Here is a 24,598-nt window from a genome sequence, read left to right on the forward strand (position 1 = left end):
AGCTAATAATACAAGATAAACATAATGCTAGATGTCACTGCAGCATACATTAAAGACCTAAACATGAATTAGTGATGGGGATTAATAAATATAAAAGATTTAAACACACATTAACTATGGGGATTAATAAATATAAAAGATCTAAACACTTGTTTATGGGATTAGTACATACAGTCCCCTCTGAAACTATTGGAACAGCAAGGCCAATTCATTTGTTTCTGCTGTACACCTGTAGACCTTTGGATTTAATATCAAAAGATGGATATGAGACAAGAGTTTAGAGTTTTTATTTCTTGGTATTTACATCTTGGTGTTAAACATCATAAAACATAGAACCTTTTGTATCAGACCAAACAATTTTTAGGTGAGCAAAAGTGTAGGAACAGATAAGTTGAAGTAAACTGAAGTAAATAACACTTAATATTTGGTTGCATATCTCTTGCTTGCAATAACTTCATCAAGCCTGCAGCTCACTGACATCACCACATTATTAATTCCTTCTTTTGTGATGCTTTTCCAGACTTTTACCAGAGTACATATCAGACTCTTTTCACTTTTTCCATTTAATTTGTTTTCATTTAAAACTTTTTTAGATTTCAATAGCATTTTATTTCTCAAGCCTATTTATTCAGTACCTGTCAGCAGCATTACTCAGTACTTGTTCATCTCCAGAAAAACACCTTCTACTTTCACATGAAGCTTTACAGATTGTTATCTTATCATTTGCTCGAGCTATGTCCCCCTGTAGATCTCGTCTGGTTTCCCACTGCAGCTAAGCAGGGGTGAGTTTGGCCATTACCTTCATGGAGGACTCTCTGGGGAAAACTAAGCTTGCTGCTGTAGCAGCAAAGAAAGCATGCTGTGCTCACTCTGTGGGGTGCTCAGTGTGGGTCCTAATGCACAGTCTATGGTATGAGACATTAAACCAAGGTCCTATGGTCATTAAAATCCCAGAACACTTATTTTTCTGTATAACCCTGGTGTCCTGGTGAAATTCCCCCACTGGCCCCCATCATGGCCCCCTAATAATCTCCATCCCTGAATTGGATACATCACTCTCCTCTCCACCAATAGCTGGTTGTTCTGGGTGTTCTGGGTGTTCTGGGTGTATTGGGTGTTCCGGGTGTATCCAGGTGGATGCTACCCCCCCCCCCCCCATACAATACAAAACGCTTTGAGTGCCTAGAAAAGCCTTACATTGATCTAAGGAATTATTGATATTATTATTATTATTATTATTATTATTATTATTATTATTATTATTATTATTATCCAAATAATATGGATGAAAATACACACAGATTTATTGGAAAAATCTAAATTTTAGAATCCCTTTCACTGATTACATCTAGGTTGTACATTTCAGAACCCCATTTTGTGACTAGCAGAAGCTCTGCCTCCCAGCTTCATAGGAGGTTCTGACATCATGTCCAGTGAACTTTTCTGATCTTTATGGAATGCATCAAACCCGAAACCTGAAGTAAATCTGACAGAATAGAAAAGTTTCTTGATTTAGGAAAGACCTCGTTCTTTTAAAAGAGTTAGCTTGCTTATTCAATCAAACGAGATAAAAAGCTTTACAGAAGGTCCACTGGATGTCTTGTTGAGATCAATCATGAACCTGAGTGAAGTAGCAGAGGAACTGTACATGTTCAGGAGTTGACTAAAGTTATGTTCTGCAAATTGTTGTTATAATTTCTGGGTTCACATGAAAAGAGCACATCAACTTTGACCAGAACGGAAGTCTTTCTCACTTTCTCTCTGTGTGTAAGAACACAGGAAGTGTAGTGTCTTTAACACAGACCACTGATCAGTCAGTCCTTCATCAGTGTGACAGGATGGAGCTCCGTCCACTCCGTGTGATGATCTGTGAGTAAATGTTTTCTTTGTGTCTTCATTAGAGTGAGTGGCGGCTTAAAACAATATGTTCAGATGACGTCTAATGTCCTGTGTGATGAGGTTAATATGTGATTAGAACATTTTCATAGGAGTCTCTGATATGATTGTTGGATCAGTGTACATCCATATCAGTTGTGTGAGTTAGTTCATTTGAGTTGAGCCCTTGTGAGAACTTTTTTTATTGTTTGGTTACTGAGGTTAAGGTAAGGGTTACATTTATATAGAGAATAGTATTAATTAGTTACATTAATAATGATATCAGTGGGAGCGTACAGTACAGTCCCCTCTGAAACTATTGGAACGGCAAGGCCTATTCATTTGTTTCTGCTGTACACCAAAGACATTTGGGTTTGTGATCAAAAGATGGATATGAGACAAGAGTTTAGGATTTCAGCTTTTATTTCCTAGTATCTACCAATTGGGTGGTCTGAAAGAAATGTGCTATGTTCTATGTCGTTTAACACATCTACATATAAATACCAGGAAACAGAAGCTGAAATTCTAACCTCTCTTCTCCTTTTCATCTTTTGATATCAAACCCAAATGTCTTCAGTCTACAGCAATAACAATAACGCGGCCTGCTGTTCCAATGGTGTCAGAGGGGACTAAATATTTTTTATTTTCAGCTTAGTTTATATGGATTGCTGTTAATTGGGTGTGTCCTCACTGCAGCCTGTAGTGTAATGACATTAGATTAGATATACTACGTACTGGATGTTCTAACCTTAACACTAACCCCAACCCTAACCATAGATGGATAACAGTGATGTACTGTGTCTGGCGTTGGCGCATGCGTGTTACAACATGCAGTACCTAGTGGATAAAATCCAATGTGTCATTATGCTACAGACTGCAGTGAAGACCTTTTGGTCCATTTTAGTGAATATGTGTGGAATCTAAAATCTACCATCTTCAGTATATGTGTGTTATTTTGGGTTGTAGAGTGTCTGAGGTGACATGGAGTTTTTTCTGAGCATGAATCAGATTTTGGTTTGTGATATTTTTGGTTGGCTTTTATCATGGATGAACATTTTCTGTTTCTTAGAAGGTATGAAAGGATGAGTACATGATCAGAGTGTTATGTTGTTACTTTTAAATAAATAAATAAAAGATAGTGTTGATAAGTTGTGCGTGAGCGTGTGTGTGGTGAAAACTGCGGCTCCTTCCGAAAAGACATACTGTGACAGGTCTACTGCATTAGATTCAGTACCTATTGCATTAGATTCAGTACCTACTACATTAGATTCAGTATCTACTACATTAGATTCAGTACCTATTGCATTAGATTCAGTATCTACTACATTAGATTCAGTACCTACTAAATTAGATTCAGTACCTATTGCATTAGATTCAGTACCTGTTGCATTAGATTCAGTACCTACTGCTCGGTCGTTGATACAGTACAGTGCTGATCAGTAGTAAGTGGTAAGCATGAATACAAACCAGACATACTACTCGGCACCGATTCTGACAGCTCTTCCGCGCCAGTCCCGTTGCATTATGGCAGAGGTTCTCAACCTTTTGTAACTAAAGCCCCCCCCCAAGCCTTCCCTATCATGTGGCATGCCCCCCATCCCCCCCTCCATATAATAGGGGACCAGGTATAATGATGATCTATTTTATATATATATATATATATATATATATATATATATATATATATATATATATATATATATGTAATCTGTTTTTGATAGATAGATAGATCAATAAATAGATAGATAATTTTTTTGCTTTTGTGTTTTTGTACTTTTTTATTACTTTTCATAACTTTCATGATTTTAAAAAATAACTTTTATGACTTTTATAAAAGTATATAACGGACAGGTATTGAACATGAATGATATGAAATGTTTCTGAACACTATAACTATTTTGAACAGAGAACTAGGCTGTAATAACATGGACTATTTTACATGGAAAACATCTTGCATTACATTCGTCTTACATTCTAAAAACATTCACAGTGGGACGAATAGGGACGAAGGGCGCGTCTCCTCATCCATGACATTGTTAAATCTCCGTCTCTCACCCAGATAGCAAAATTTGTCTGGCCACTTGTGGGCCACATACTTGCTTTAGTTCTAGCCCAGTATACGCCTGGGTCCCCAGGCCAAAACTGGCCCACACACTGCAAACCGACACACACAATTTCCTCCAGCCCAGATCCGGCCCACACACTGCAAACTGACACGCACAATTTCCTCCAGCCCAGATCCGGCCCACACACTGCAAACCGACATACACAATTTCCTCAGGCCCAGATCCGGCCCACACACTGTAAAGTGAATTATATTGTTTTATTTGGCCCGGGTCTGCCCCAGACACTGTAAGACAGATCTGGCTGAGAGTCGGCTTGGTCCCCGGGCCAGAAACTGCTAAATGTACTTCATTTTAGTAGGGAAACTAAAATTCAACCATTGGATGATTTACCTGGATGATCCACGAGTGTGTTTATGTTTTGTGAGAGTTGTTCGCAAGTCCCTTGTTTCTCCTGAGCAGTTAAACTGCCCCCGTTCTTCAGAAAAATCCTCCAGGTCCTGCACATTCTTTGCTTTTCCAGCATCTTCTGTATATTTTAGCCCTTTCCAACACAGGCTATATGATGTTCAGATCTGACTTTTCACACTGAGGGCGACTGAGGGACTCGTACACAACTATTACATAAGGTGCAAAACATTCACTGATGCTCGAGAAGGTGACACGATACATTAAGATTCAGTGGGGTGTAAACTTTTGAACAGGGTGATCAGTTTAAATTGTTTATTTATTTAAAGATCTTATTTTTTCCATTTAGTACTGCCCTTCAGACGCTAAATAAGATACTTGCATGTTTCCCAGAAGACAAAATAACAATTTACACTGATCATCCTAAACTGTGTGTGTTCATTAACCTGTGTGTGTTCATTAGCCTGTGTGTGTTCATTAACCTGTGTGTGTTCATTAACCTGTGTGTGTTCATTAACCTGTGTGTGTTCATTAACCTGTGTGTGTTCATTAGCCTGTGTGTGTTCATTAACCTGTGTGTGTTCATTAAACTGTGTGTGTTCATTAGCCTGTATGTGCTACTGAGATCGGGTTTTTCCTCATATATGACACATCGTTCTGCAGGCTGTATGTATTACACCACAGCTTTAGTGCACAGGAGCGCCTTTCTCATGTGAGACACAGAGAAGGAAGTGTGTAATCCAGCTTCAGATTAGCAGATGTGGATCAGATTAAACATGAGACAGTAATGAGCAGCATAGTGACCTGAGTGAAAATAGCTTTTTCTAAACACCATTCATTATTGAAACAGGTCGATATATTGCATTTCTTATAGCTGAAGTGAAACTAAATACAGATTTTTTTGCAGTATATGACATTGTTCTCATTTGTCTTCTTAAAGAAAAGAAACAAGTCAGCGTTACATCATATTCTCTGTTCCTCTTCCCTTTTTAGTGCTTATTTCACTTATCCAAGTCGGACAAGCTCAAGGTGATTTATACATATTTTATTGCCCATGTTGTGTACATGTTGGATTTGTATTAAGGTGGAGAAGATTGTTTGTACATTGTCATGCAGAATTTAAGTTGTTTACATTGACAGTGTGTGTTTGCTTTTTGACTTTTCCAGCAGTGTTTAAACCAGTTCTGTCTGTGGAGCCGAATTTACCTCAAATATTCAGAGGAGAGACGGTTACACTCACATGTAGGATTTCAGGAGGAAGTGGACCGTACCACTGGAACAAAGATGGTGTTAATGTTCACAGATCTGCTGAAAATTACTACACTATAAAAGTAGACCAGAGTCACAAATACAGATGTTACGGGTCTATTGATGGATGGTTCACGACAGGTAGTAATGAAGTGACTCTCTCAGTGAGAGGTACATGTCTGATCTTACACTCCTGTAACATGCACTGAGACACATAATCATTACAAAACACACTGATTAAATATCAGATGGTCAGAGAAGGGTGTGTTTGACTGATTTGATGTATTTCTTGTAACTGTACAGAGAGACCAAAAGCCGTTCTGACTCTGCAGCCTGATGGACAGATATTCAGTGGACAGGAAGTCACTTTCACATGTGAAATACGAGGACATGCAGACACTGAGTGGATGTACAACTGGAATAAAGATGGTGTCCAAATATCCTCCTACACTGAGAGCAGTAATTATTCATTCACTCCTGTAGAGTCTCTCAGCGCTAAATACACCTGCAGCGGACGGAGAAGAAGCGACTCTCAGACCTCAGAGACCAGCAACACTGTTACACTCACTGTGTCAGGTGTGTGTGTGTGTGTGTGTGTGTGTGTGTTAATCTCTTCCTCACACCAATATTTATTAACTTCAGCATCACATCACTACATGCAGTGTGGATTAAAGTCACAAGATTTATTTAAAATGTCACAGATCCGAAAAAAAAACAACGTTTATTTACTTATCCTGTGTCTAGTAATGATTAATGGTGTAGTTGTACATTCACTGCGTCCAACATTCATAATAGTGAACACACATTGATGAAGATGAATTCATTACAACTTCAGTGTGTTTGTTCAGTTATGAAAAATTTATTCAATTAATTCCATGTACAGTATATATAGAGTATAATGATATTATAAGACCATGTTGTCATGTAATAAAGTCGCACAACTGTAACTGTTTAACAAATGCTGAATATAAATGCATTATTAGACACAAATCATCTGTTTAAGATGATAAAACCCTTGTTTATGTTGTAAAGATGAAAACTTTAATATCATCATTTCATATCAACAGAAAAACCCAAACCGACTGTGAGAGTGAATCCTCAGAGCTCCGTCTACACTGGAGACAGAGTTACTCTGAACTGTAATCTGCTGTCTAATGGATGGACTTTTCTCTGGTACAAAGATCAGCGACCTCTAATCCAAGTAGCTGAAGACACCAACACACTCCATGATACAGTCTCTAATGCAGGAGAAACAGTGTATCAGTGTAAAGCACGCAGAGGAAACTACGACTCAGAGCTCAGTGATCCAGTTACAGTTACAGTTAGAGGTACGTCATGCTTTCTACTCTCTCACTGCATGTTTTAAGTTATTTCTTATTATATTTGAGATATTTATAAAGCCTGTCATTCATGAACAGTAGAGCAAAAGTTAAAGTACCGCTGAGTGTGTGTTCATCAGGAAGAGAATCTCTGTTATAAGAGATACAGACTATCAGATATCAGTGATATGTAGGGATAATAAATCTCATGGTAGTAGAAAGATGGAAATTATAATTACACAGCACTCATGTTAATCAGACTCATGATGGTGTTTATAACTGTAACTGAAACACAGACATTAGTGCTGAAACACTCACTACAGAATATTAAATTATGATCAATATAGAAAGAATGTACAGTGTGTGTCTGATTCCAGAGGCCTTAAAGCTACACTGTAAATAAATCACCTGCTTCGTCTCTATAAGTGCTGACTAATCACTTTGGAAATCATACATAAGCGACCTGGAGCCAGATCACATCAGGATCTCGAGTAATTGTAGGATTTTTTTTCTTTTGCTCCACTCTGCTTCCTTACCAATGACCAAAACATGGAATTATACAGAATAAAATGTGATGTCATGAATCACCTTTCATTTTATTAAACAAATCTGAATAATACTTTACTATAAATACATCTATCACAATACCAAATGATTAGAATCAGGATCTGTTGAAGACGCTGGACTTTTTGTTGCATGTGGTTATAACTTGTCCAAAACCTTTACATGTGTAATGTTACATTCTTTTCCAAAATCTTCTAAACTCTCTACACTCATGAAAATCAATCAATCAAAAGTATACTAATTATTTCAGGAAATATTTTATTATCTTTGTACAGCGCTCCCAAAACCTGTGGTGTCCATAAATCCTGATGTACAGGTGTACAGAGGAGAGACTGTCACTCTCAGATGTGACCTACAGGATGAAGAGGACTCTGACTGGATCTACAGATGGAATAAAGATGGTTCTGGTGTCAGTAGTGAACAGGAGTACAGAATCAGTAGCGCTGAAACATCTCATGCAGGTAAATACACCTGTAGAGGAGGAGAGAGAGGAGGCTCACACTCCTCACACACCAGTGATGCTGTTACACTGACTGTATCAGGTGAGTGTGATCATCTCCTCAGTACTCATTAACCTCAGGTTCACCTCAGCACTCAGTACTGGTGTAGATTAGAGCTGCACAATATGCATACAAAGTGTGATATGCAGTAAAGATGTTGGACTTTGAGATGATGATGTGAAATGCAGTCGATGAAGACTAAAGATGTGATTTTTATTTATTTGCTGACTCAATGTGCTGCAAAATGCTGAACATGAAAATGTCCCAGGTTTATCCAATAATAAATAACATTAATGGCAAAATATCTCTTCTTTTATTATTACTGCATTAAGTGTAAAATGAAATAATAAAATGCATTCTGCTGGTTCAAACATTTTATATTGAAGGATGTTTTAAATAACAGTCAAACATAATGCAGTACATTTTGTCTGTACACTTTTTCTTGACTAAGAGAACAATGTACTCCACATTAAATCTACTCTCACAAAAACTAAATTACTTTCATAAATACCACAAAATATTTTGATAGATATTCATGAATAATTTCACTATGACAGGAGTCTTTACAGTGTATCAGTAATAGTGTGTTTGTCTGTAGTAGTGATTAGTGAGTTAAACACTCTGACAGCAGAACATGAACAGTTAACATCCTGAACTGTGTGTTTCATCTCCAACTGCAGAAAAACCTAAACCTGAACTCACACCAAGTCGTGAAGGAGCTGTACTGAAAGGAAAATCCATGACTCTGTCCTGTACACTGAAGCTGCAGTCTGCTGGATGGAAGTTTTACTGGATCAAACCCACACAGAGCACTGAGACTGAGACTGAAACAGACTACTACAACATCAGCTCCGTTAGAGTCTCTGATGGAGGTCAGTACAGGTGCAGAGCTGGAAGACGAAACCCAGTCTACTACACACACTACAGTGATGCACTCTGGGTAAATGTTATTGGTGAGTAAAAACAGGTTGCAAAAGACTGCATCATCACTAATCACTTAAATATACAGCAGTTGTAGTATTAGAACTGTATATTATTGAAGTGTGTTTGTATTTGGGTTAATAATAAAACAAAAATAAAATAATAAAATTAATAATAAAATTATGTTTCTGCAGAGAATCCTAAAGCTGTGGTGACCATAAAGCCTGATAAACATGTGTTCAGAGGAGAGACTGTGACTCTCAGATGTGAAATACAGGGAGGAGGAGACACTGAGTGGACATACGACTGGTATAAGAAAGATAACACACTCTACCCATACCGCACAACACAGGAGTTCAGCTTCAGCTCAGTTAGAAATGATGACAGTGGTGAATACACCTGCAGAGGGAGGAGAAGTGACTCTCAGAGCTCAGAGATCAGTGATGCTGTTACACTCACTGTATCAGGTGAGTGTGTGAGTTTGTTTTATCTTGTCATTAATTATATATAACGAGATTACCACTCTGTATAATTTTATTTATTTATTTTTACATTTGTTGTCCATCAGATGCAGCAGAGGCAGTAGTGAGTGTGTCTCCACTGCGCTGGCTGACTGAAGGAGACTCAGTGACTCTAAGCTGTGCGGTTAGACACTCCTCTACAGGCTGGACATTCAGCTGGTACACAGAGGTTCCCTCCAGAGACAGTCAGGGTTCCCTCAGGTACAGTACAGCACTCCTCTCAGACAGCAGCAGAGGATCTGGAGGCTCCTACACTCTCAGTCCTGTTACTGTGAAGCACACAGGAGTTTATATGTGCAGAGCAGAGAGAGGAGAACCGGTCTTTCACACACGGGACAGTAACCTACAGCCACTGTGGATCACTGGTGAGGAAATAAATCAACAATAGAGTTGAGTTGGAGTGTAGCAAATGTACATTTATTAATATTAAGTGTTGTATCTGTGCTAATGTGTTGTGTAATAACTGTTTATTTAAACTCCTTAGTGAGGAATGTGTAAAGCAGCTGAATAAGCACCTGATAGTAGATTTTTATTCGGATATCATTGTCTAATCAGAGCAAGTATTAGTCCTGTGGTAATTTTAATGTTACACATGTTTACTAAACTGTACAGTGAAATTAACATCATAATAAAATCTAAATACATGTTAATTTTCAGAATAAGATCTGAATTATAATGTGTGTGTTTCAGGTGAATCTCCTCCAGTGTCTCTGATCATCAATCCCAGCAGAACTCAACACTTTACTGCTGACTCTCTCTCACTGAGCTGTGAGGACCAGAGTGACTCTACTGGATGGACAGTGAGAGGATACACACACAGTGAGACAGTGTCTGATTGTTCATCAGGTTCAGGATCTACATGTAACATCAGCTTCCTCTCTACATCACACACTGGAGTTTACTGGTGTCAGTCTGAATCTGGAGGACGCAGTAATCCTGTCAACATCACAGTGCACCGTGAGTCTTCAATGTTCTCACCAGTAATAGATGTACAATATACGGGAATAAACATAACACTTTTATAATCTACTGAATTGTTGAAAATAAATTATAATATTGTTATAAAGAAACTGAGTGCAGTGTGTAGGGTGACACAGATTTGATGTTTTTATTCAGTCGATTCTAACAAAAGACCAACAGATAGCGCTGTGTTCAGGGCTGCAGAGATCTGAGACACAGAGGTTTATACACACATCTGCACACAAAGATCAGACTCAGAGAATAAAAAAGAGGGAAAAAGAATACAGAGAGATGAGACTTTTTGGATGTTGTTGGCTCAAATTTAGCCTATTACCCAAAAACACTTAAAATTCAACATAGAAGCCAATACTCACATCTACTTCTGAGCCCAGTTGGAGATAGAAAAAATACACCAGCCGTGAGTGAGAAGAAGCAAGGGTCCAGCTTTATTGTTCCATTCCACCACACGAGATCCACACCGATGAGAATTCTCAGAAGTGATCCCCATACCCTGAGCTTAAGCTCCAGTATTTATACTGTACTTACACAGTAAATAACCCATATGTTTCAAGAAGACTATGATCTCACTACCAATAGGGTTAAAAAAGAGCTCATCTACCTTACTCTTATGTTCCAGAAAAGGGCTATTCCACTTACACATAGAATCAAAACCAGGGGTTTCAATTTACACATAAAATCAGAATCCAGGGATTTCTAATAACCCAGAAAGTCAAAACCAGAGAGTTTCAGTTACCCAGAGAACAAAAACCAGAGATTTTCAGTTACCCAGAGAATCAAAACCAGAGAATTTCAGTTACCCAGAGAATCGAAACCAGTGAATTTGAATTACCCGTAAAATAGAAAGTGGACAAGACTAAACAATCTAGAGTGACCTTGGTCTTACTGTTATCTCGCGGGGGGGGGGGGGGGGGGGGGGGGCAGCTTGACTCAGCCACCCTTATAAATGGCTCCTCATGGTTCTTTCTTAAAATTAAGGCCTTCCTTGCGAGACAAGAACCTTCACCATTTGAGTCCTGAGTAAGTTACATTTCTCTGTATTTCTAGTTTATAATTTATTTTCATATTTGCTCTATATTTCTTATTTTATATATATTTATACTACTTGAAAAGCGGTTTACTGTACTTCCAACTTCTTAATATCATTACAGTTCTACTGTCCTGCATATCCTACTATTCTGTTTTTTTATAGAGAGTTTCTCTATTACTATAAGATATTATTAAAGTTATTCATGTGTGTGTATGAGAAAGAGAGAGTGTGTGTGTATGTTGTGTCTACTTGCCCGCCCTTGACTGTACGAGCGTGTGTGTGTGTGTGTGTGTGTGTGTGTATATTAGCACTCCTCAGCTCAGCTCGTATACCTCTTTTTGACTTTTTTGACTACTACTGCTCTTAAAGATCTTTAAAGTGTAATTCCAATTTGTCAATGTCCGCCTAATCCCGCTTCTATGTGTCTAGGTGCCCGTCGTCAGTCCTTCCTCTCCCCTTTGCTGGATGCTAGGTTTCCCTTATGTTTATTTTATGACATTTTTTATCCACAACATTTCCCCCCTCTGAGGCTATAAAGCCTCATACACCACCTTAATTAAGCGGGTATCTGTGGAGGAACTGGTTCTGCCGCACCCCATGGCCGTCCCCCGCTAGCTGTCGGAGGATTACTCTAACGAAGCCATAAACCCTGCGCCCGTCCCCGTACTCAAATGGGTCCCTTACATTAACCACTTCTACGCAACACTGATCGAATAGGAGCTGAGGAGGTTTTGTAGACCTGGTGGGAGACGTGCTAGCGCCTGCACCCCGGGGTCTCATAGTAGATTGGCAGCTGGAGAATGGGCCTACGTCCACTTTGCGCCGGACATGTGTAGATGTACCGAGCCATAACTCTTAACCCTTAACTTACTTCTCCTTTCAACTATATATATATATATATATATATATATATATATATCGAATCTAACTACCTTGATTATACGTTTGTTTGCCTACATCGATTATAAGTGTGATTAACTGAGTTCCCCTAATCATTTATTACTACTACTACTGCCGTACGTATGAGTGGCCACTACAGTAACTAACTACTTGATTGGATCTACACGTCCCTATCTTTCTCAACTAGGCCTGTCAGCCCACAGTTTTGTATTTGTCGGGACCTGCAGAGTCTTGCTTCCCCCCAAGAAACAAACCCCAATCCTGCGCAGTCAGGGGTGGGCGAAAAAACCTCCTATGAGGAAAAATTCCCACCCTGCCAGCACTGTGTGCTCGACAGCACCATTATACTTTTCTCATGCCTGAGTGCGTCATATCACAAACATTTTATAACATTTTATAATAATACAACTTGTATTGTAAATATAACCTTTATCACTAACATAAAGAACAAGGTAGACAGAGTTGAGCAAGACACACACACACACACACAAAGCAGGCAAGAGAGAGAGAGAAGAGGCATAAATACATTAGACTTACATAAATAAAACTATTATCCCCATATAGAAGTTAGACTGCAGAGGGTAAACCTAAAAAAGCCTCTCACAATGTTTTAACAATAAGAATATAAACAGAAATAAGAATAACTCATGAAGACTAGTTTAGTTTCAGGATGTTAAGAATATTACAGTGAAAGCTGCTTTCACATCTGAATGTTACTGATAAAACTGGCATTTAAGCACATTTTCTCTTTCACACATGAAGACTCTGTGAGCGCTGCACTGTGTACACTCTCTCTGATATCTACCACTGATTTACTGTAGCTCTCTGTGTTAAAATCATTACTGTATTTTACACACTTTCTGATTTCAGTGTCTTCTTTCTCTTTCCTACAGATGGTCATGTGATCCTGGACAGTCCTGTCCATCCTGTGACTGAGGGACATCCTCTGACTTTACATTGTTTATCTCGCAACTCAAATACCTCAGCTTCTGGTGTTGATGTCTATAAAGATGGTTCAGTCCTGCAGAACAAGACTACAGGAGAGATGACCATCAGTACTGTCTCAAAGTCAGATGAAGGTTTCTACCACTGTAAACACCCAGAGAGAGAAGAGTCACCCAAAAGCTGGGTTTCAGTCAGAGGTGAGAAACCTTGAGAGAATTTCTTTTTATTTGATTCTCTTTTTATTAACAAAGTTCATATGCACAGTGTTTTCAGTCAGCTTTCAAAGTATTTGATTCCCTTTGTAACAATAACATTTAATGCTATTAATGTCTGAATCTGGAGGACGCAGTAAACCTGTCAACATCACAGTGCACCGTGAGTCTTCAATGTTCTCATCAGTAATAGATGTACAATATACAGGAATAAAGATAACACTTTTATAATCTACTGAATTGGTGAAAATAAATTATAATATTGTTATAAAGAAACTGAGTGCAGTGTCTAGGGTGACACAGATTTGATGTTTTTATTCAGTCGATTCTAACAAAAGACCAACAGATAGCGCTGTGTTCAGGGCTGCAGAGATCTGAGACACAGAGGTTTATACACACATCTGCACACAAAGATCAGACTCAGAATAAAAAAGAGGGAAAAAGAATACAGAAAGATGAGACTTTTTGGATGTCAGTATCATCTTTATCACTAGCATAAAAGCAAATATAACTGCCCTAATGTTCAATTAAATGTATGTGGTTAAAGAAACATTAAGTTACAGACAACTTTTCAGACTCATATCTTCACATGAAACTTAAATGTATGATCTGTAAATGTATGCTTTATATATGATTAATTATAATTTATTATGATGATGATTATATAATTATTTTATTATCTTATGTATTTTTCCCTCCAGTTCTATCAGATGGAAAAGCTCCACTGTCAGTACTGAAGCTCCTCAGCAGTGCAGTAGCGGCCTCTCCGTATGTGCTGGTGACCATCATTCTGGCAGTGAAATGTTACAGAGCTCGAAGTAAGACCTCACAGTGTTCTTCATTAGCCATAAAATTAAACCCTAACATTTAATAAGAGGCTAATTTGAAGTGTTCATGAGTGTTTATTTTACAGCTGACCCTGATGAGGACAACAGACCGTACAGAGTGATAGAAGCTGAAGCGTCTGTCTGAGTCTCAGGTGTTTACATTATTTTTTATCATCTAGCGTTTATATAACAGCAGCTCCCCGTGCAACAGAGAACACTGCATTTAGTCCATGGAGCTGTAACGTGATGAACGAACGACTCTGACCCGAAGACTCGAGAGCTGAAATAATCATTTCTGTTTCCGGGGAACAGACGTGAGAAATGCGACGTGACAAAAGAAAGAACGACTCGGATCGGGAGGTGAGGTGAACTAACAGACTGTATAGCCTGAAGACCTAATGCTAAGCTATTAATTAATCATTTCTGTTTCTCATAATTTGGCCTTGGCTGCAATAGCCTATATTTTATTTTTTATTCCAAATGTGATCAACGTTTGCGTAAGTACTAGATGTGTTGGTGAATTTAACATGTAACATTTTAATTGTATTCTGCTGAAATTAAAGAAATGACTTGAAAAAAGATTTGTTCATTTTGCTGAACGAGATTCAAAGATCCGAGTCAGTAAAATGGTCCGAACTTCCCATCACTACTGCTCACTGCAGAGCCAAATAGATGGAGCTGGACGTCTAGCTCCACCTCTCTTGATCTAGTCTAGTAATCTATGGGTCTAGTCTAGTTTCACCTCTATGGATGTAGTCTAGTTCCACCTCTATGGCTCATTTCGCCACCTACTGGCTGTTAACGTCAATGCAAGCCCTTCATTAGATCAAACTTACCTAAAGGGGAAAAAATGTTGATTGTTAATGCACGAAGGTTAGGTCAAAGTAACCATGAGACTTGCATGGAACTGGAGATGCTGGCATAGCTAATATTGCCTTACCTTTCTTTAACATTTTTCATGATTTCATGATTTTTCTGCACTGTTTCTGTGACAAACTGCATGACTAGACTACCTTCTTTTTTCCCCACTGTATTAAGGCTATGTAAGCTATTTGTGAATTTTCTCAGTCATATGTGATTCATTAATGTAATAAAGTGTGCTCCTAATATGCTGTTTGCTTTTAAACATGGGAACTGAGTTACCCTTGCAGGTATGATAAAAAATAAATAAATAAATAAATAAAATGATCACCTATCTGCTTGTCTTATCTCTTTTGTTGCTTTTAAATGTACACTTAGGGTCTCCACCACATGAAAGAAAAATGAATGCATGTACAACGAGAGTATCATTGTGAATATAATTTAGATGGAAATATGTGAATATAATTTTGGATGGACTCAGTCCACATGTGATTGTCTTCATCAAATGGTAATAAGCAACTTGTCTTGTAGTCTGAACCCAGCCACGTGTCACACTAAAGAACAAAACAAGAGGACACATGTGGTCTGAGACTGGTAGCAAGGCAACCAACTCCATGAACATTTGGTAGTAGACTGGGAGTGTTACTTAATTAACAATTTATTAGTCACATACTCCACTGCCCTCAAGTGTTGCTGAATTTATTTTATTTCTATTCACCTTCATTAACAAAATGTACATCTAACATAAAAATCAGTCTTCACTCTAGGAAAAAAATATATAATAAGATAAAAGATACAAAATAAAATTTTAGTATATTAGGTTTCAAGAACACATTTTTTTCCCACAAAACTTTAATTGGTTAAAAAAAAAAACATTTTACAAAACCTAAAACTACACGTAAAAACAATATTTTCACAGATCTACCCCACTAATTAGCTTGTTAGCGGTGAGGGTTGTGCAGGCAAGACACATGAATATTTCTTATCGTATATTTCCTGCATGAAAAACTCCATGTCCTCTAATCTCTCGAAGGTGAAAAGGAAGGGAGCCCAGATTTTCTCTTCGTCCATTTCACTTTCATAAAAAATAGTGTTGATAAACAGGTCCTGCATTGTGATGGCCAACAAGGCATCATCCTCGTTAAATACAAAATCAAAACTCTGATGTTATATTAACAAATGCAGTGTTTAGCACACACAGAGGCAATGGTATAGCAATTATATGACCACTTACCATCAACATGAATATCCCACAGTCCGTAGCTCCAAGCTGAAGTGGTGTCCCTGTTAATGAAGAGTGGAATAAGACCAGATACTGTACATACAGTCTATAGTGTACTGTGAATGTAGTATATGATGACACTCCACTGCTGATAATAATGGTTTACATGCAAAGAAGTTAAAAGCTGTACCTCACAGTCTCTCAGTAAGGACATAGTCCAATGGCCAGGTGAAATTTGATTTGCCAAGTTTCTATAATAAAACATTAATACTTTAATTATTATACAACAGTATATCTTCTGGAGCAGTCCCATGTAAGCAGAATACAAAGTTGATCATGTTGTATTATAAAATTCTCAGTCTCAATACTGGATTCTGATTGGTTGGAAGGTGGTGCGATTAAAACTACTGCACAGGTAGTTCCAGAGAGCTTCATAGACAGACAGTGACAGTGTCTTCCCAAAATCAATGACATCTTTATATACATGTGCGTGTGTGTGTGTGTGTGTGCGTGTGTGTGTGTGGCAGGACATGTGAATTAATCTATTGGCTTTGCTCGGGGTATGGCTTCGGCAGACCAATAAGGGCACGGATTACGAATCTGAGAGCACGGTTTACACATGGCTGTTTTTTTTCTTTCTTACCTGACACTAGGGGGCTCTGTAGGTTCGTTTTCCCACACAATCACTTTACTATTGATTGGGTGTATGTTGTGGCTTTGTCCTATTGTCTCCATAATATAGTGGCTAGACTTTTCATTTTATTTACTGTTAACAATAATTCTGGTTCTGTTTAGGAGCTGTTTAACTGCCTCTATTCTGACTGAGTGAACATTTCCCACTCTGATCATCACTGGGCTTTAAAGCAGTTGTGGTGTTTTGCTTTTCTCAGCAGTGTGATTTAAAAAGTGAGAAAGAGACAGGAGGTGCTAAAGTGATTTTGTACTGCTGATCCATCATTTTACATTCTCAGGCTAAACAAAGAAAAAAAATAATATTTACACAATGGTGAAAAGAAAAATGAATATCTAATATATATATATATATATATATATATCCATCCATCAATCCATCTTCTACCGCTTACTCGTTTTCAGGGTCGCGGGGAACCTGGAGCCTATCCCAGGGAGCATTGGGCACAAGGATGGGTACACCCTGGACAGGGTGCCAGTCCATCGCAGGGCATATATATATATATATATATATATATATATATATATATATATATATATATATATATGTATGTATATGTGTATATATATATATATATATATATATATATATATATATATATATATATATACACACACACACACATATAATATATACATATGTATATATATATATATATATATATATATATATATATATATATATATATATATATATATATATATATTAAATACTAATTATATAATAATAATTTTATAATTAGACTGGATTGCTTTTTCAAAACAGTTCTCGATATCACTACTATTGACAACACTACTCTACTCTCACATCTAACTCCACATGAACCAGCAAACTAAACCCCGCATGTAGTGATGGCCAGTTCTTGAAAGAATCGTTCTTTTGAGCTGGTTCTCAAGAAGTAATCAGTCAAGCCGGTTCACTGAATCGAACTTTAATCTGGCTTGATGATGAAGACACAGCTGGAGTAGCATGCTCCGCACCATGTCCAACTCAAAAAGAACCGAATGAACAGGTTCATCTAACTGTCGAAGTTTGCCGAGGATTACTGAGGACCCGCTATGTGCTGTGACGTTAATGGCAGTAGTGGAATGAAACATTTATAAACTGACAGATCTTTGTTTCTGTTATTTTTGATTTATTTAAAAATATGTGCAAACTAAGGTCTTGAGAATTTGAAGTAGGCATTTTACTCTACAACATTCCTATTAAACCTAAATATATTTGTTTTCCAGTTGTGAACTTGTGATTACATTTGTCATTAGACTTAATGGATGCTGTTCAATGATGCTTCACTTTATGCATCGACACCAACATAGTAGCCTATAATGACGATCCAGGGTGTCTGCCACGAGCCTGAGACCCAGTTCGAAATGAACAAGTTGGAGACTATACTAGGTCAAATCAAACCTACAGGCAGAGTTGATTTTTCAATATATTCGACTCAAAAAGTACCGTATGAGCCGGTTCAACTAACTGTTGAAGTTTGCAGAGGATTCAGACGAGTGAGTTGTTGACACTATGCACATGACTTGAACGAGCCTGATGGGAAATGTAAGTTGTTGTTTTTTTTTAAATAACAAACAAAACGTACTGGAAATATGCTTATGACTAGTTACATTAAATACATTCTTATTAAAATATGGAAAAACCTTTCTATCTAAGTTGAAGCTAAATTGTGGAGTTTATAAGACTAGTTTATTCTTTCCTTATACTTTAGACACATAGAACATATCCATGATTGTTTATCAATGTCTGTAATGTGTGCTGTAGGTGTAAAACTTTAATGTAGGAAACTTATCCAAGATGTACGCTACTCAATATTGGTCTGTCGAATCTGATATGAAGGACCAGCGAATGAAACTGTGACCACAAACACCATCAACTTAAGCGAATAAAAGGCAATAATCAGCAATATGCGTTCACACAAATGACTTTATTTGAAGGTTTTGTTGTGGATAAAAATGACATGAAATAAATATGAGGGAGGCCTAGTATGAGTAATATGTAATTTTATTGAAAATTCACAGGACTGGTGGGTGCGTAATCTTGAGGAGAGCGGTAGGGGGAAGAAAATGGGGTGCGTCCTGGGGACATGGGATAGTCAGCAAGGGTGAAATAAGGAGAACACTGAGAGTACGGTGGACTGACAGGTGACAAGAGGGAAGAGTGGTCAGAGCCCAGATCAGAGAAGGTGACATCATCCTCAGACTGAAAGCTGGAGGGAGGGTCAGGCGGAGGGTCTGTCTGTGTAGAGGCGTCAATACACACATTCACAGGGTGGATTCTGTATCTGAGAGGGGGGGGAACCCCGCATTTCCATTTCCAGAGGGGGTGCTGCGAAGAACGTTAAGTAGCACCATGATGTCAGCAGTGAGATGCGCGAGCTGATAGTGAGTGTTCAGATCCAAATCCAGTCCCTCCATTAAAGGAGAGAAGGAAAAATGACGACGGGCACCTAGACACACAGAAGCGGTATTAGGCGGATATTGACGAATTGGATTCACACTTTAAGATCTTTAAGAGTATCACACTATGGTTTATTAGTCACAGAGAAATATAAGAGCTGATGAGTGCAGGCTGAGAAACACACACACTCTCGTACAGTCAAGGGCAGGCGTGCAGACATAACACCCACACACACACACACACACACACTCTCTGTCTCTCTCTCTCTCTCTCTCTCTCTCACACACACACACACACACACACACACACACATAACATTATAACATTATAAGAATAATAAAAAGGAGTATTAAGATATTATAAGGGTAATATAAAGAGTAGTAGGATATGTAGGATATTAGAAGGATAATATAATGATGATATGAAGTAGGGAGTACAGTAAACTATTTGCAAGCAGTATAACCATATATAAAATAGAGATATAGAGCAAATATGAAAGTAAATTATAAACCAGAAATACAGAAAAATGTAAAAGAAACTTACTCATAATTCAGATGGTGAAGATTCTTATCTCGTGAGGAAGGGTCAGGCGTGGTGTAGACGGGGGCCTTAATTTTAAGAGAAACCATGAGGAGCAATTTAGAAGGGTAGCTGAGTCAAGCTGCCCCCGCGAGATAACAGTGAGACCAAGGTCTCTCTAAATTGTTTTCTCTCTCTCCCACTTTCAATCCTAATGGTAGTCAGAAAGTCCTCATTCAAAACATAATGGTAAATTTGATAAGCCTCTTTTTAAACATCATGGTAATGTAGATGAGCTCTTTTTTAACCCTATTGGTATTGATATCATAGTCTTTCTAATCTATATTTGTTATTTACTGTGTAAATACAGTATAAATACTGGAGCTTGAGCTCCAGGTGTAAGATCACTTCTGAGAATTCTCATCAGTGTGGATCTCGTGTGGTGGAACGGAACCAATAAATCTGGACCCTTGCTTCTTCTCACTCACGGCTGGTGTCTTTTTTTTCTATCTCCAACTGGGTTCACAGATGTGAGTATTTGCTTCTATGTTGAATTTTAAGTGTCTTTGGGTAATAGGCTAAATTTGGGCCAGCATTTGGCACCCCAGATGGGACTGGGCTAAGATCTATATGTCTGTAATCTCTCCCATGGGACTTTACTCTCCAAGCAACAGATAGGCCGTGTAGAAAGATGGCATTGCAGACACCTGTTATTTCAAAGCTCTGTCTTAGTGGTCTGTTGTTACGATTGGGAAGCCCCCGGGGTGGGAAGAAAGACTAAAGTTGGTCTCCAAAAGAACCTTGAGTGAGTGAGAAGAGGTAAGAGAAGTGTGAACCGATTGTAATTGTGTAAGGGCTATGAATAAGGTTCATAAGACTGTTTAATGAAATTGTATGTCTTGTGTGAATGAAAGTCCTGTAATACCACTGGTTAAAAATTCCAGGGCTGGATAGGAAGCAGGTGGATATGAGGCCTCAAACCCCAGATACCGGCTACTAGAGGTGGCGGCTGCATTGGTGGGGGACCACTAATACCGCTGGATTGAATCCAGGTCTGGATAGAGAGGGGTATAAATCCTGGGCCCAGGTCCGGGTCATGCAACTTAGGGAACGGACCCAGCGTGCCCGGTGTATGAATGTGTAATAACAAATGTGTGTGCTTATAATACGAGTGTGGTGTGAGAGCGTGCATGCATGTGCGATAAGCTCTGAAACTTAGTTTTGGAGACAGGGAAAAATGTATTCATTAGTGCTCTGAACATGAGCTCCATACATAAGGAGATAAGTGTGTTGGATAAGCTTTGAAAATTAGTTTAGGAGAAAGTTGCATTTAATTTATATGACTGTAAGCTTCATACATACGGAGCTGGTGTGAAGGTGCTTTATACTCTGAGACCACAATTGTGTGCATTGATATGTATGTGCTCTGAGTGTTTGTGAGTCCCTAGGGCAGCTGGACCGAGTACGGACGGAAGGGGATAAACAGGCATAAATCGGTACGAGATAGGTTAAGCAGGCCGGAACAACAGGACAAGGTAGGAGGAAAACATTTGGCTGTGAGGGATAACGTAGGGTTTTAGGGGGGGCATGTACAAAAGACTCTAAGGGCTGAGAGGTGTGAGACACGACCTGCAGTAGAGTTATGGTCGAATGTAAGAAAGGGATGAGCCCGATAGAGAGGGTGATAAGCAAACACTGTACAGATGAGAAAGACATTAGGCATTATTGTAAAAAATGGAGTGAGAAGACTAGTGGTGAGTGGAAATGGCCCGAGGAAGGTACTCTTTATGAACAGCTATGCCAGATAATGAAAGAGAGATTAGCTGTATGGAATGAACAGAAAAAAGGCTTGAGAGTGAGGGAGAAAGGTGTGAAGACAGAGAAGATAGTGGACTGGTTTGTGAACGCAGGGAAGGAGGAGAAGGAGAAGGATAGATGGCAGAGAGAACGAGCAGAGGCAGTGGTACGGAAGAAAGAAGAAAGGGAAGCAAGCCTAGAAAAAAAGATATAAGAGGCCATTCAGAAAGAACGGGCCGAGGCCCCGCCCCCATATAACCCTCAGTACCTCCCTGTGTGAGACCTGTCAGAAGTGCCCCACCTGCCAGGCTCTACATGATGCAAGAACTGGAGGACAGAGAAGATGAATGGAAGGAAACCGAATTGGACATTCAGGGTACATTCAGCGGATACCAAAGAATGAGGCATCGCATGCGGGAGGATGGAGAACCTACCAAAATGGAAGAAGGAGCTGCCGGATACGAGGATAGAACCCCGGTCGAGAGCAAAAGCCCACGGCTGGACCTCCCACATGTAAGCAACAAAGAGAGGGACAGGGAACTGCAGGAGTACATGAAAAACTGGACCCACACTCCGGGGTGGCCAGAGCATGGGGAGATTCCCACCAGCACTAGCACCCAGAGGCCAGGGTCACAGCCGATGGTGCACAAGCAAAGAGACAAGGAGCATAGGACCAGTGAAAATCAAGAAGGTCATAGGAGTGAGAGAGGGCATGAGGGTGAAAACAGAGCACGAGGGGCTCCACACACCAGAGGAGGAGAAAAAGGGGAGCCGAGAGACAATGTGGGGCGGGTGGTCTGTATAGAGGGGGATGTGGTGCTCTCCCCATATGCTATCGAGGAGGATAAGGAATTGGAGGGCAGGATTCGACCGCTGGAGGACGGTATATTGGGAGAATCAAAATCACAGAGGTCGAGAAGAGCACTGAACCAGACAGTAGGAAAACATGTGAAGAGCCTGAGTAAGGACTCAAACGGCCTAATATACCACCAGCAGAAGATGAAGCAAGTGAGTTCAGACATGGATCTGGACGAACAAGGAGGGACTGAGAGCGAGGGGACCGAAACAGAAGACGAAGGAAAAGTTGAACAGGACGTCAGTGAGGAAGAGGACTCAAGGGCCACCCCCCGTTGGAGGCACCACTGAAATATGGGATGCAGTGAGGAGCATGTTTCTGGCTAAGATGGACCCTGGGAAGCTCGAAAATATAAAACTGAAAGACGAAGAAAACGTGATAACCTTCATACAACAGTTTCAAGACAAATGGAGGGATGAAACGGGTGCCAAATGGGATGATTCGGTGGCAAGTGTGGGACTGTTCAAACTGCTGTTGAAGAAGGCTCTCCCTGGGGAAGTGCAGCAGAAGATAGAGGAAGTGGTGGGGCTCAACGCAATGGAATGGGCTTCATTTCTGGCACATGTGACCCATCACGTGGAGCAACACAGAAAGCTGAAAAAAGAAGCTAAAGATGCCACTGAAACCCTAATGAGCCAACTCTGTAAAGCACAGCTCGGCGAACTGACCAGGACTAAACAGGAAGAGAAGGAATGGAGGAAGGAACACATTAAACAAGCGGCATTAATGGTGCCCCATTCACAAACGGCAGCTGACCCTTTGCTGCTGGCCAGTGGATACCAGGCCCACCCACAACCGCAAGTCCCACACATAAATACTATGTTGCACCCCGCCCAGATGAATTACATATATCAAATGAGGGCCCCCATGTACCCGGGGACGCCACCCGCCTGGGGGAGGGGACAAGGATACGGACGGGGTCGAGTTCTGCAAAGACCAAATATGGCAGCTGAAGGGTGTTGGGGATGCGGCGACCCTAGCCACTTCAGGAGAAATTGTCCACGTGTCCCACGACCAACTTGGGGAGACCGCGTGGATAGAGCCGAAAGAAGAGGTCAGGTGCTTGGACTGAGAGTGCCGGAGAGCTATGGAATGCCACCTCAGTGGCAACTGGAGCTACATATTCAAGCATAGGGAAAGAAGGTTCACAGCTCCCTCTCACCTGTAAGGCAATTCAAACTATGGGCTTCTCAGGAAAAATACAGACCTTACGATTCACCGAGCCTCAAGAACTAACTCTGGATGGTGTAACAATACAAGCACCCCTGTTATATTTGCCAGGAGTGCCTGTTAACCTACTGGGACGTGATGCCCTGTGTAAGCTGGGAGCTCAGATACAGTGCGAGGCGACTGGGATTTGGGTGACAGTTCCTAAATCAATATCCACACAATACCTACTGTTGCACGAACCACCTAGCACCGCCCGTAATGTGAGGATGGTATACTGGTTGGAGATGTCCGATCCATCTAATTCGGAACTCTGGCACAGATACGCACAATGGAAACCATGGTTACAGTACATGCGGCCCGATTGCACAGAGGTGGAGGCCCCTTTACATTGCACTATTAAATATGATGATGGTGGACGAGACCAGGAATATGCTCAGCTTTGGGAAGACATGGAACAGGGACAAGTAATGGACATTAAAACCATGGATATAATAAGCGGCCCACAGGGAGTGGCGGCTATGATCAAGCTCCCAGAGGGAATCACAAACTGGTATCAGCTGGAAGGGACGGCGCCCCATGTCACACTCATGGTCACCAAAGGCCTTGAACCGGAAGATGTAGGGCCAATGATAAGGCAGACGAAAGAAGTAAAAGAGTGGAAACCAACTACCAATCCGTCTTTGCACAAACTGCCTGATGGAAAGTTTGTGCGAATCTCAATAACGGCAGTTGACACCGCCGTGGCCACTAGTGTCTGCATATGCA

The 24,598-nt window shown here is 39.8% G+C and overlaps 1 protein-coding gene across 1 annotated transcript; it reads left to right on the forward strand.

The window, feature by feature from the left end:
- The first annotated feature begins 1,838 nt into the window (after positions 1–1,838).
- LOC128610654 (Fc receptor-like protein 5) lies at positions 1,839–15,500 on the forward strand. Its single transcript, XM_053630073.1, has 12 exons — positions 1,839–1,869; positions 5,340–5,765; positions 5,898–6,170; positions 6,662–6,922; positions 7,753–7,938; positions 8,658–8,930; positions 9,093–9,365; positions 9,467–9,784; positions 10,110–10,376; positions 13,221–13,469; positions 14,186–14,302; positions 14,398–15,500. The coding sequence occupies exons 1-12, from the start codon at positions 1,839–1,841 to the stop codon at positions 14,454–14,456; spliced, it is 2,733 nt and encodes a 910-aa protein (XP_053486048.1). The 3' UTR covers positions 14,457–15,500.
- Positions 15,501–24,598: the final 9,098 nt, after the last annotated feature.

Source organism: Ictalurus furcatus, chromosome 7 (genome assembly GCF_023375685.1).
Source record: "Ictalurus furcatus strain D&B chromosome 7, Billie_1.0, whole genome shotgun sequence".
NCBI lineage: Eukaryota > Metazoa > Chordata > Actinopteri > Siluriformes > Ictaluridae > Ictalurus > Ictalurus furcatus.